This window comes from Salvia splendens, chromosome 9 (assembly GCF_004379255.2).
Source record: "Salvia splendens isolate huo1 chromosome 9, SspV2, whole genome shotgun sequence".
NCBI classification, from domain to species: Eukaryota; Viridiplantae; Streptophyta; class Magnoliopsida; order Lamiales; family Lamiaceae; genus Salvia; species Salvia splendens.
The window spans coordinates 1,833,586-1,847,892 of NC_056040.1; the positions used below are offsets into that span (position 1 = coordinate 1,833,586).

The 14,307-nt window shown below is 34.6% G+C and overlaps 1 protein-coding gene across 3 annotated transcripts; it reads right to left on the reverse strand.

Moving 5' to 3' along the window:
- Positions 1-52: 52 nt before the first annotated feature.
- On the reverse strand, positions 53-5,276 carry LOC121748992 (telomeric repeat-binding factor 2-like). Of its 3 annotated transcripts, XM_042143595.1 has the most exons (8): positions 5,116-5,276; positions 4,451-4,622; positions 3,673-3,725; positions 2,562-2,649; positions 1,665-2,425; positions 579-1,118; positions 453-509; positions 53-373 (listed from the first exon to the last, which is right to left on the reverse strand). In XM_042143595.1, the coding sequence occupies exons 2-8, from the start codon at positions 4,617-4,619 to the stop codon at positions 185-187; spliced, it is 1,857 nt and encodes a 618-aa protein (XP_041999529.1). In that variant the 5' UTR covers positions 4,620-4,622; positions 5,116-5,276; the 3' UTR covers positions 53-184. The 3 variants fall into 3 exon arrangements, with proteins under 3 accessions (XP_041999529.1, XP_041999531.1, XP_041999530.1); XM_042143597.1 differs by lacking the exon at positions 5,116-5,276 and having other exon boundaries at positions 3,638-3,725; positions 4,451-4,547; XM_042143596.1 differs by lacking the exons at positions 3,673-3,725; positions 4,451-4,622; positions 5,116-5,276 and adding an exon at positions 3,169-3,618.
- Positions 5,277-14,307: the final 9,031 nt, after the last annotated feature.

A 14,307-nucleotide genomic window follows, 5' to 3' on the forward strand; every position in this document is an offset into this window, starting at 1 on the left:
AATAATAATAATAACAAAAAACAAAAACTGAGAGTAGAAAATAACAGAGATATTAGGTAAGAAGCAAGCATTGCAACATTGTTTAAAAATCAATTCAAAAAACTCCGAAACAGTTGAAAATCAATAAAACATCATCCTTGGTTAGGTAAAGGATGTACAACATATGCCTTTCTCATTGCAAGGCTCAATTCCCATTAACACTACTAAGGATTCTTCTGTAGTCACTCAGCGTTATATCCGTCGAATCGCGCGCAGCAGCCTTCGTTGCCCCCCTCTCGCCTTTCGGATACGGATGCATTGTCGCCAGTTCACAGACGCGGCGCAGGATGGGCTTTGGCAGAGGCCGCCACGCCACATTCCGTTTCTTCTCTCCCTGTTAAAACACCCCGATTTTGTTTCAATACGCAATGTTATAAACGGTTGAAGATGTGATAAATAGAAATATGCATAACCTGCTGACTCCCTTGTTCCTGCATTCCGCTGGCTTTCAACAGATTCCGCCATTTGTCCTGCGCAAATTGACAAGCAACGATAGTATCGTACGACATATAAGGGGATGGAAGAGAGAGGAATCTGACCTTGAGATCTACGGACGTGCGATGAGCGGATGCTGCAAAGAAGAGCTTCTTTATTCGGCTCCATCTACCAACTCCGTATTGGGAAACACCCTCGATTAATTTTCTGACCTCAGAAATAGTCCATAGCCTATGATGCTTCCTACGGCCACTAGCTTCCTCAGAGCTCTCATCTGTTAAAGTCTCGTCTCTTTTCTTGTGATGCACCACAGCTAGGCGGCGGTCGTCCCTCTTCTTTGGACTCTCTGTTGTAAAACAGTCATCCCTTTTTTTCCGAATTACAGCAAGGGCTAAGTCGTTTCTTTTCTTCTGATTTGTGGCTGCTGCACGGGCATTCTTTTTCTTTGATGGAGATTCTGTAACAAAAGCATCGGTTTTTTTCTGACCCATGCCACAATCACCTCTTTTTCTTGATGGAGCTTCTGCACAATCACCTCTTTTCTTATATTCAAGTGCCGGGACACAGTTGTCGGATTTATTGTTTGGGGTAGCATACTTCCCTTTCGACTTGGTCACTGAATTTCTACAATCCACATGCTGCACCTGCTCACATAATATTAGAATTCAACAGCTAGTCAGCTACATAAGTATTTAAATCTCAGGAGGTGGTTGTTTTGATGGTTTTGAGATAAAAATAATACATGAAACTAGGTAAAAGCAACTGATAATAGGAATGTGCAAAGTATTTTGATTTCCCGTTTTATCGGGGAATAAACATAAGAGTGATTAATTTTCACCCAACTACGAAGCTCTCATAAGTCTAACATTGAGTGCCAAAACATTAATGTATTTCACTGATAGTAATAGGTAATCTACTAAAAGTTATTCAATAACCACACTCGCAATGAATCCCTACAAACATCAACTCCGAAAGGAAAAAACTTTTGATCAGGATATGTCATTAAAACCACGAACGAACAAGTACATGGACAGAACAGATAATAAAAAATTTAAAGAGATTGAAAAAAGAAAATTTAAGTAACTCGAACCCTGACAAAGAACACATGTATAGTTGTAGGGAGTAAAACAGTTCCGAGTCTTGTGACCATAACATACATGTAACAAAGTTTAGTAGGTTCAAGAACTTACCGTATCAAATGATTGACTCTCTGAACGTTCTTGGTTAGCTAAAGAACCAAAGGGAACTTGAATTGCTATGACAGAGAACTCCTCTGGATCCTCAGGAGGTACTTTAATTGGTTTAGGTCCCACATGACACTTCCTACGTTCTTTACCTCCAAGAGATTTGTCCTTGATGGTAGAAGAAGAAGCCTCTCGTTTTCTTTTAGAATATGTTGGAATGGGGTCAGCTAATCCATCAATGTACCTTTGTGTGGGCTTGCGTGATCTTTTTTGTGCAAGGACATTACTGCTACTTTCTTGAACTGACGATGTTGCTACTATCTGCTGCCCCTCAATTGCATTAGTAGCATCATTTTGGCCCGTCAGCTCAATTTCATCATTTCTTATAGTCTTTGAGCTGTAAAACATCTTATCAGCTAGGGAGAATGTTCCGTCATTCTCATCAGACAGAACTTCTAGAAAAGAAGAGCTTGAACTGTTCCGAGACTTTCCAGAATTTTGCAAACTACATGATCTGGGTGAAACCGTAGGGTTGCCCTCATCCAATGTTTCACATCCACGGCGAATAAGAGTACATCCAAATTTGGAGCTCTCAGCCTTCTGGGTAGTCTGGCACTTCCGCAAATCACCTGTTCTATATAGATCCGATCTACAGCCAGTGTCAGAACCATCAGTAGACACTTGAATTTGACAGTCTGAGGCAAAAGCCTGCAAACCTTCACTTGAACCATAATCCAAATTTGTAATACTTTCTGCAAACTCAACACCTGAATCCAGTAACACAGTTCTAATTATTCTGCATAGCTAAGAATTGAAATGGGGGTGCAACTTGCAAGAAAGGGACATCACACAACACTTGTGGTCAATCAAGTAAGAATAGTGAACAGAAACAAGAGAGTGTACCTAGAAGGTACTCATCACCCATGTTACAAAAATCATTCTCTAGTCGGAAGTATCCATCTTCAGCTTCAATAGGCATTGCATTGAGTACCTACATGTGAACCATATATATTAACAAATAAATTTATACACAAGCAGATACATTAGAAGACAATCAATTTATTCTCCAACTTCAAAACTCAGATATCTTAGTTGGTCAACAAACTCGCTAAAATCATACTCTCGGATAGAGGGGACATATGGGCAAGAATTGGACAACCAACCCTCTCTCTTTCAACTTTCCACTAGAGCTATATATTTACTGATCATTTGATCTTCATTGATAAGTTATCTGCAAGAACATATATATGCATAACATCCAATAAACTTATCAAATGGATTTTTTTGTGGTTTGTTTGTTATTCATTTGATTTGTAATTATCTCCATTTCATTACGTTAGGGTCTCAAATGTGTAGTTGTTTTGTCCATGGGTGTACTCCAACATTCACTATACCTAACTTAAATAAGTACAGTAGTGGAATATCTTAGTTTCAGTTTCCATTTATGCATGTTATACGTGAGAATCTTCCGTCGTTTGCTGTTCAAGTAGCAATATTTATTTTTTCTTACTTGGCTTCTATAGACTAATTCGTTTAGAACTTGAATTTGCTTCCCAGTCACTCCAACCCAAAGTTTATGGCTGCGCATCGGGGACTTCCATCTAATTGGATGATAGGATGAGCTCTTTCAAGATATGAATCACGAATTCATGATACATGGCCTGTAACCCATCTACATAATGCATGCACTGTCCATCAACCAAATACGCGTAACGCATTTAAGTGTGATATTCAATGAGCATGAGCAAGACACTCTAGGGTCCTAAACCATATAATAAGACATGGGGAAAACTTATGCTAAAGACAATGTCATAAGATGAGTCAGACACATAAACAAAGTTATGGGAAATAACTAAGAAACATGTAATTTAATTATCTAAAGCAAGCATTAGCTTCACATATTATCATACATGGATCTATAAAAACCAAGCAAGAAGTCATGAATAGATTATAGCACTCTTTAAAGGATCTGGGTCAACCATTAGTTAAGGACGAATAACCAATTATGACATACTTCTCCATTTAGAATATCTTCCCCTTCCCGAGCAATACCAGTATCCGACCCACCTGCATAAAGCCACACAGTTACATGCAATGGCATGTGACATCCAGTGAATACTCATGCAATCAGTAAGAAGACAAATAGATAAATATCTAGAAGACAACAGAAGAAATAGCTTCAATATTTTATTATGGAAACAGAGAGGGTTATCTTCTAACTGCTGATGGATACAAGATAGCTCATTAATGAATCTACTCAGAAAGAATTAATTGGGGCCATATAATCTTATCCTAGGCAAGCATGGCAATCGACTACATTAGTGATTACTAATGATAAAACTTCATAAACAGAATTACTTGACATCAGAAAGTACGGAAAACATCTCATTACAATTTTTAGTACATGCCATGTCGCTAAGACTTGGGTAAGTGTATCCTATGCTGCTATACATATGACTTTTAAAATATTAGGACAGAAGGACAACTTTTAGAAGAATCCGATACAAGTAAACCATCATGAGGATACCTCTAAACATACACAAACATAGTTTTCTTACTTAATAAATCAAGTTCTGATTTAACTGCTAAATCAAACCAGTATCCTAAAAAAAGGTTGTTTAGCATCTCCCTTCCCCAATTTCAACGAGCTTAAAATGCCTCACAACAGTCTTTTCAATTCAGTCCTGTTATCTTAAATCAGTACAAGGATGGCATTTAATTACTTAATAATTAACTAATCAGCGATAGAATGAGCAAAGAGGAGTTTCACACTGCTAGTTCTTAAACTGTACCAGAACTGCAGGAAACAGGTACTATGGCCATTGCATTCTTTGCGATCTTCTCATCGAAACATATGACATTATCCATCGACAGATGCCCGTCTTGTGGGGGTTCTACAAGCAGATCCTCAACATCAATTGTCCCATCTTCCAGCCCCAGAGACGGATCTCCATTCTCCATGGCCTGATAATACCATCGATAATGAGAAAATAAGTAATACTCACGGATCAGCATGCAAGAAAGCTGATAAATTGGGAATAAAAACAGCAAGCAGTCCCAAATGCAATCGCACCTTATCTCGTAATGAATGCTGCTTCATACAAAACATTCCACAAATTCACAATCACATAATCAAGTGGCTTCAATTATTCGTTTCAAGCCATGAAAACAAATCCCTAGCTAACTTTTATGAATTAGTTTTACCTCTCTACCGGATCATAAACACCAAACCATATAATTGCAATGAGAATCGATCAAATTTGAGCGCGCACACACAAAATTCAACCTAAATTTATCCACTCGCAGCAATTGGAATCAAAATCGATTCACATCGACAAATCGTTGATCCAGACATTGCAACAGCAAAAACACACAAAATGCAGGAATTGAAGCAGACGGAAACCGCATTACATGCTATCAACGCCAAAAATAAACCAAAAAAGGAGAGAGGACTGACCGAGAAACGCCTGAATCACAGAGCGATTCCTCCTCGGAGCGGGTGGAGATGAGAGAGGGAGAGAGAGAGATGGGGAAAAGTGAGTGAAGAGTAAGTACAGTGACGCAATATATTTGACGGAATCGAAAGCAGTGCTTCAAAGTTGTATTGGAATGTGGGGTTTGGGGTCCGCAGTTATTGAATTTGTTGTTGAGAGAGAAAGAGAGTGATGTTTAGCACTTTCTCGCTTAACTGTTTTTTCATTAATTAATGATTGATTGCTAAAGTCGTGTTTCGTCTTTATTCCGAGTATATATGTCGCGATTCTATTTATAAAGACTAGAATGTTTTTTTAAATGGAGTTGAGTTAACCCTATTTGGTTGGACTTCAGTTGTGGGTGTGGATCGTCCATTGCATGATAGCGAGGCAATCTGCGAACTGCGGATTGAGCCGTTTGCACATGAAATCGGCCAATTTGGGAGCATCATATGATATCGACCATTTCAAAATATTGAATTCTCGATTTTTTTTCCTTTACTAATTTTTTGATGACTTTTTGATAGTTCATTCCATGACTTTTTAATGAAATTGACCGTAAAGCCCACTCAAAATCGTTCACAACATTTGGTTGGGCATGATGCGTGGATCGTCTAGGACGGGGAAAATATACCGAAATACCGCACTTACCGCACCGAAAAAATATCGAAAATACCGAATTTTTGGTATATCATACTTTTCGGTACGGTATACCGTACCGACAGTTTTAGGTACGGTAAAGGTATGCATTTTGTATATACCGCGGTATACCGCGTCATACCGCAATTGCGGTATATACCGTAAATTTACGGTATATACTGGTATAACACGGTACACCGCAAATACGGTATATACCGTAATTGGCGGTATATACCGTAATTGGCGGTATATACCGCAGATATACCATATTTAACATATTTATTATTTATAAAATATATTATTATAGTATAATTTTATTGCGATATACCGAAATCACGGTACGGTATACCGAAATGTCGGTAAGGTAACGATATCTAAATTTTCGTATACCGACTTTTCGGTATACCGGTATGCGGTATACCGACAAAAGCGGTACGGTAAAGGTAAGGTTTTTGGTCATACCGCACTTTTCGGTACGGTATGCGGTATGGCAATTTCAGCACGGTATATTGTACCGTTCCAACCCTAGGATCGTCCATTGGGGGATAGCGAGCAGCGGATTGAGTCGTCTGCACAGACTACAAAGTGATCAAGACAACATGAAATTGATCATTCTGGAATGTCACATGGACCGACGCTCGAGAAATATTGAATTCTTTACATTTTCACTATTTTGGGATAAATAACTTATAGATATAGTTCATTACATGGATTATATTTTTTGTCCGAGTTATTGTGGCACTTGAACTATATAGTCGAGTCTCGGTTTCGTGGCCTAAGTTACTACTATTTGGTATATGATCTAGCAAGCTTAAAAGGCTACAACTCGATGTACAACATGGCATGAAAAGTAAATAAGTTGGTATGAATGAACCACTTCTTCCCCTTAGAAGTTTGTGTTCCTCATTGTTGGCAATTGAAAATATAAAAATGAATATAATAATATCTCACATCGGTGTACGCAAAGGGCTTAATCCAGTATATAAGTCTCATGGACCCCTCTCCTATCACCAATTGGTTTTAGGATGGAACACGTGGGTTTTGTATCACTCGTATTTATGCTTAAGTTCTTGGTCGTTGATTCCAATGGTAGCAACAGAGTTAGTGTCGGGTAACGAGGTAGTGTAGTAAAATGAGTACACATAAATATTAAACAAGTCCAAAAACATCATGGATATGGGATCAATGCAGTCAAACTAAAACAAAAATATATAGTAATGCCTATTATATCTAATCTGAGTGATGGATTGGTATCTCTATTTTCAGTGACGACTCGCGTCCTTCCATTATTTATTAAGTACTTTCATCTCCATATTTTTAGCCATCTTATTTTGTATTTTAATAAATTATGCAAATTAAATTCACTATATTTTTTAATTCAATTAAATTTACATAGGAATTGAACACGTGGGTTTTTATCAATTCCATTCCACAAGCCTTACAATATATAGTCATATAGACATAAACTTGAGCCCAGAAATAGGGAAGGGATAGCTTTACAAAGTTGTGAAATACATATAAGATTCAAATATACAGAAGCCAAGTTCAAGTGTTGAAGCAAAGTTAAAAATATCACTAAGCAATTGCAGAAACAAATATATCACTAATTGTTATAGTCTTTTAGAAGAGTAAATATCACCAATTCAAGTTGATGATCTTGAGCACTTCCACAGTAACTACCTTAATACGAGAACAAATTTGTAATCAACCTGCATTATTTTCATTTCCATTTGTTAGTGAATTGGTGATTGATTAATTCCAGACCAAACAAAGATACATGAAAGTCCTAAGAATATCAACACTTAAAACAACAAATATTTTAGGCCTAAAGAATATCATATCTTCACATGAAAAGGCTTAAGTTATTAAATAAGCTCAATTTTGTTGCTAATGGAAGATAGACTCAAATATAATGCCACCTTAAAGACTGACTGAAATTTAGCAGCAAAATCAAAAAAATTCACTGCCACTTCAGTTATTAAAAGTGATGCATGATCACTAACTTCACCAAAAATCTCATAATGAGACAAATGAACATGAAGAGAGAGTTTTTAGTAAGAAAGACTGGCTTTCTTCACAATTTCCTCCTCTACCGTATAGTCCTCGTCTATCATATGGAGATGAACATATATTTGGATGTTGTGAAGTGGGAAAACTGAAAAAAAAAAATCAATCTAGAATGAATAGTCTAAGTGAAGGTAGCATCAATGTCAAACCACAATCATCTAAAAATTGTTAAGCTAATGTTGCTTGATTATCCAAAACCACTTCAAGTAACTTATAAAAAAGCACTACTCCTCCCATATTCTCTCCAAATGGATACCACTAAGATTGAATTTGGAAAAAAAGACAGGGGGCAAATGTTGCATGTGAAAAGTACATCATACTCATTCAATAAAGTTTTGAGTCCTATCTTTTAGTTTAAAAATCACAAGGTAACAGGAACATACACCCAAGTTTCTCCATGCAAAAGAAGACTCTTGGTTTCTAACCAATGCATGAAAGCAAGAACAGATACAACTGATACAAAAGAAGATCGTTTCACTAGCATATTCATACGCCATATTGGTTGGGCTCGAGTTTGAATATAGCATGCCAGATTAGTGTTCATATCGAACATTTCATTAACAAAATTGGTTCGGATTTGGCATTAACGAGTTGGAACAGTATCAGGTCGACCCAATATCCGCACAATCATGAACTAAAACCATCTCCCCTTAAAACCATCAACTGCATGAGGGTGGTTCATCTTAAGCATGGTCGGAAACACCAAATGGCATGTGATCATCCGACTGAAGAAGCTCGATTCACCCTCCAACCCGGTTAAGTTTAATCTTAGTGCTATTAAATAAAGAATGTAAAATAGGATTGTGTGTGTGTTTTTAATTTCCTATCTTTCATGTTAGGGTTTGTGAATTTATGTATCCGGTTATGTTGCCCCTTTTAATTAATGAAGAACTTTGATTTCTTTTAATCGAATTTTCATGATACTCTTATAGTTGTGCTCATAAACCAAAAAAAAAAAAATCTTTAAATCAAAGTGCCTAGTGAAAACTGAGGCAATGAACTATTGTCAATTTCACTTTTTGTTTTTTATTTTTTTATTATGAACTAAATAAGTCACAAGAATAGTGTAACGTAGTTTAATGAATTATAGAGAATTTCAGCTGAATTTAGCCTACTTTCAATTGTACAATTTACATTTCACTTAAAAGTAAAACCAATAAAATTTCTTAGTATGTTTTTTAATATTGAAATAAGTGAAAATGAACATAATTAACTATTGGGCTTGGGTCAATATGATTTGTAAGATTAGTTCGATTCATTTAATTAGGATTTCAATTAATTTTACATTTAAATAGTATTTAAATTAATCTTTGATCGATTGAAAAATAGAGAATTTTTAGGTAATTTTAATTAATATTTTAATAAATTATAGTAAATGTGATTTTATTTGACTGACTATATGAAATTAGGTAATCTTGCACTCAAAATTTTTTAAAAAGTATTTGGACATATGAAATTTTTCTATATTTTCATACTTTTCACTTCTCTTTGATTATTTCTCTTAATTAATGTCTCTCTTTTATTTCAAAGTTTAATTATATTATGAAAAAATAGGCTATTGGCCTAATTAAAATAATAAATCAAATGTCCAAACCACAAAACTATAAATGGGCTGACTATATAAAAATAGAGCTTCTTTTATGATTCGAAAATGGATCCTAGTTTTTAAACCGTATACATATTTCTTTTGTAAAAAACAATGTTTATGAGGAAACATACATACATATAATTAGGAGAAGAAAAATATTTATTTCTAGCCACACCGTCCTTGTCCACAAATGGAAACATATGTAGAAGCAAAAATTATTTAGGTAAAAATTATGAAAATGTCTCTAGGTGATGGTAAGTTAAATGAGGCAATTATTTAGGTCTTTTTAAGATATTTAAATGTAGGTCTTCTCTACATAAGTCTCAACCATAAATTAAATTTTGATGGACTTTTCAAGATATTTTAGATATGAATTCCTTTGGAGTGAATTAGTTATGTCAGTTTTTGTCACAAACGCGGGAATATTAGGATTTATAGTTGATGATTATTTCTTTCAGATTTCCAATTACAAGTTGATATTATTAATTGTTTTAAAAGCCAAAATTAGATTATAAATTAAGTACTTGTATTAGAGGTCAAAATGAGATTACAAATTGAGTATAGACCTTTCATATCGTGAGATGAATTTACTAATCAATAGTAACTTCTTTACGTTGTTTTGGACTTCGTCACTCTCTTGAAATTCGTTCAAATATGACTACCTCATTACCTTCTTTTTGCAATATTTTTTATAATTTGTTTCTAAAATTAAGTGCTAGCAATATTTTTCTCAGCAATATAATGGGGAAAACTACTATTCTAACCGTGGATAAGTATATTTATGACTTATCAACCTTCTCTTTGTTCTTGAATTTACTTTTGGAGTGTGGTTGGAGTTAATTTTTATCCCTTTTAAATATCAAAATATATATAATATATACATACTTCAACATCAGTTCATAATAATCGAAAAACTTCATTAAATGGAGTTGTCACCCACTTCATAGTGTTGATAATGAATCTTTGTCATTCGATTATCCTCCATTGTCAACAACCTTCTTCATTGTGTCTGATCCCACGAGTTCAGTATAACAGTAAGCACATCATTAATTCACAATCAATATCAGTGGCGGCTCCAGGGTTCGGAAATGGAAGGGGCGGACATGACTGTTTTTTTGGTCTTCGGGATGACATCGGAGGCAAACGGAGGGAACGAATATGGAAATTTTACTTCCGGATAAAGAAAAATTAGTCGTGTGGAGGGGGCGGTCCACCCCTCCCTTTAGATCAGCCACTGATCAATATTCAAAGAAAAATAAAATTTAAAATAAAAATTATTGCAAAATAGGGGTATTATATACATTATACAGTGTGTTCACGTGTGTTATTCCAACATTCGTTAAACCACATTTCAATATTCTGACCATGATTTCCAAATCTCTGCCGCAATATAAATATCAAACTTACAAATATTATAACACAAAACTAATTTTAATTATCCATTCATTATCACGTTAGAAAGCAACTTTAATTTTTTCAGTTTTTCCCTCGTGACAAAATATCCCTTTCGAGAAGCAGCTATTTTGTGAGCTTCCCTTGTTTAAAATGAGAAATGTTTCGAGTATTATTTTATAAATAAATTTATTTATTTAAATTCGTGAGGTTTGAAATTGGCATGCACGTATTATTGTATAAATTTGATTTATATTTATTCCTATGCACTTATATTCGTTCTATTGAGTGAACTTATGATAAATTAACCAAATCAAGAATCAATAAATTTGGTACTTTCACACAAATCTTTGTTCAAAGAAAGATGCATGCATCATATACCTTACTTGAAATGGAAATGTAAATATCAACATCAAATCTAAATATACTTACTATTGAAAATTACTATCTTCGTCCCGTATTAGGAGTCACATTTGTTTTTGTGCACTTATTTTATAAAAATGATAGTAATAAATAGTTAAAGTGACGAAATAATAAAGTAAGAGAGAAAACTTAGCGCGTGTTTAATAGGATAGATAACTCATCTAGTGATAGAATTCTATGAACAAAAATGTAGTTCTGATTATTTGTCATTAAAGAGGAGCATTGTCTTGAGACACGAGGTGTTCGTTATGGTCATCATAGAGAGATATTTGTTTAAAAGGAATTGTCCAAAAAGAAGCCAATGAGTCAATACTTGCTAATCAAATGCCGTCGTGTAAAATCGTCATATTTATATACTCTTTTTAAAGTAAAATCAGTATTTGGTGTATTATTTTTTTTATTACTAGCATTTTGATCAGAGCCATTGCTGACTTTGACTTATGTAAGATTAAACTTTGATCAATTTTCAACTGAGCAGGTCCAACTCTAGTATTGAGACCTCAATCATTGAATCGTGTTAAATAAATAAAGAGTTAATTTTCATTTAAAATTTGTAATATGTCAGAATTTATATATTTCCCATTTTCTAATGTCATTTGTTTTTATATATATTGCTTATATATTCATGGGATTGTATTAAGATGAGAACAATTTTTAAAATGACAATGTACACTAATGAGAACCAATTTTTAAAATGACAATGTACACTAATGAGAACCAAATTCAATCTTAGCCTGCCACGTGGAACAAGTATCATAGATAGCTCGAGACGACGGACTCCGCTGGAACGGTGCCGGAGCCGGTGGTGGCGACGGTCGACGGATCGGCTTGGTGGAGGAGCCACTTGATCGTCTCGCCGTCGGAACGGAGCCCAAGCTCGCACGTCAGCTGGAAGATCCGCGCCGCGCTGAGCGCCGGAATTTCCGCGGCGGCGGCCGAGCGAGGTCGGAGGCGTCGTCTCCGCCGGTGAATTTGGCGAGGATCATGTCGGAGGAGGACATTTGATAATCAGGTTTTTTAAGGCGGTGGCGGGCGGTGGCTCGCGGCGGAGGAGAACTGGGACTGAGTGGAAGGGAACTGACCTGACCCCACATTTTTATAATGGGAAAACGGGCCGGGCCTTGAGGGGTGTGTGAGCGGGCTTTCGGGCCGGATTTACAGGTGTTTGGGCAAATTCTGGCATTAAGTGGGCCAGTGAGGATCTTTGTCTCTAACGGTTCCACGAAAAACTATTATAGCAAACTATATTTAATAAATAAAGAAGAAAAGGGAATGAATGGAGTGTCATGTCTACTTCCTTTCTTTCATATTGAGATCAAATGAGTAATGTGTTTATTATGATGAAAAAGACTATTCCCGTGGATCGGTATACATATAGGTCATGTTTGGTTGTTAGGATTCTGTCTGAGAAAGTAATCTGATTCCTTAAATTTTAAATTCATGTGTTGTTTCGGTTTTTAATCAAATTGAGAAAGTAATCAAAATCCTGAAACAAAGAAATTTAGTACAACTTTCTTGGATTCTAAATCCTAACTTTTCTTAGGTATTCTTTTTCCCAGTTTTAGGATTCTTACATATTTAATGCAATATAGTATAGTTTTATTATTATTATTATTATTACAATGTTTTAAAAATAATTTAAAAGTATAAACCATACCTAATTTCAGGATAATAAATAACTATAATTCAAATTATCATAATTATAACTATATTATTAATATTTATATTTAATTTTTATTATCTTAATAATAAAAATTTATTAAATAATTAAAAATGATTATAATTATATAATAATAAAATTAGTAATTAACAATAAAATTATAGTAAAATTTTAAATTAAAAAATTTATTCAATTAAAAATTTAGTAAATATAATAATAATAATCTTATTTATTATTATATTATTATATATTATGATGTATAATCCATATTTAAACTATCCATCGTAATAATAAATATAATAATATAATTATTATCATTTGTAATTAATAATTTATTAAATAATATGTATTATTATTTTTTATAAATAAAAATGATAAGTATATTTTTAGTTTAGTGTTTAAATCAAATATAAACTTTAAAGTCTTGATATTTTCCAAACACGGGAAAGTAAAGTTATTAGGAATCATATTCCCGAGATTCATTTTCCCAGGAATCATTTTCCTTGCCAACTTTACTTTCCCGCCAACCAAACATGGCCATATAGTATCAGATTCAGAACGGTGTTTATGGCGTGTTAAAGTGTATTACGAACGACTATAGCTTTAAATACGCGGCGAGTCGTTATCCCTTGTTGATCGTGTTGTGACATTTGAAAGAAACAAACTGTCATGGGGTAAGATTCATCCGTGTAACCCTGTCATTTGCTGAAGAAGGTTGGCTCATCATGATTGGTTGAGGTGCGGTGGCATGTACACCTATGAAACTAAATTAACGGTCAAGAAACAAATATTTCATTCGTCCACAAAATAATAGTATCTCATTTTGTAATTTCGGAATGTCTACAAAAGTTTCTTCAATTTTTTATACTTCCTCCGTCCCATAGTAGGAGTCAATTTAGTGTGGGCACGAGTCTGAAGAAATATAAAGAATAGTGGGTTGTAAAAGTTAGTGGAATATGAGATTCACTTTTTTATATTGATTTTATAAAAGAAATGTGAGTGAAATGAGTTAGTGGAATGTGATACCTACTTACCATTTACGGTAAAAGTGAAGTGTGACTCTTATTGTGGGACGGAGGGAGTAAGTCTTAACTGGTACTCCCTCCGTCCCATAGAAATAGGCCATTTAGAGTTGACACTGGTTTTAATGTAGAATTGGTAAAGTAAGAGAGAAGGAGAAAATTAGTTGAAATTGTGTAGTGGATGGTAGGGCCCATAAATAAAAAAGTAAAAGAGAGGAAGAAAAAAGTTGTCATAAATGGATATGGACTATTTCTATGGGACTGGCGAAGAAGGAAATATGACCTATTTCTATGGGACAGATGGAGTAATAGTTGACTTTCAATGATGCTCCATACTGGGATTAATATATTAATGTATTTATGATGAAAAAGACTACTCCACGTG

Bases quoted from the DNA above. Each gene is read 5' to 3' on its own strand.
- LOC121748992 (XM_042143595.1), bottom strand. From the start codon at position 4,619: ATGGAGAATGGAGATCCGTCTCTGGGGCTGGAAGATGGGACAATTGAT. The intron at 3,726-4,450 runs GTACAGTTTAAG...GGCTTTATGCAG, and splicing joins ACCTGTTTCCTGCAGTTCTG to GTGGGTCGGATACTGGTATT. The intron at 1,119-1,664 runs GTAAGTTCTTGA...TTATGTGAGCAG, and splicing joins AGAGTCAATCATTTGATACG to GTGCAGCATGTGGATTGTAG.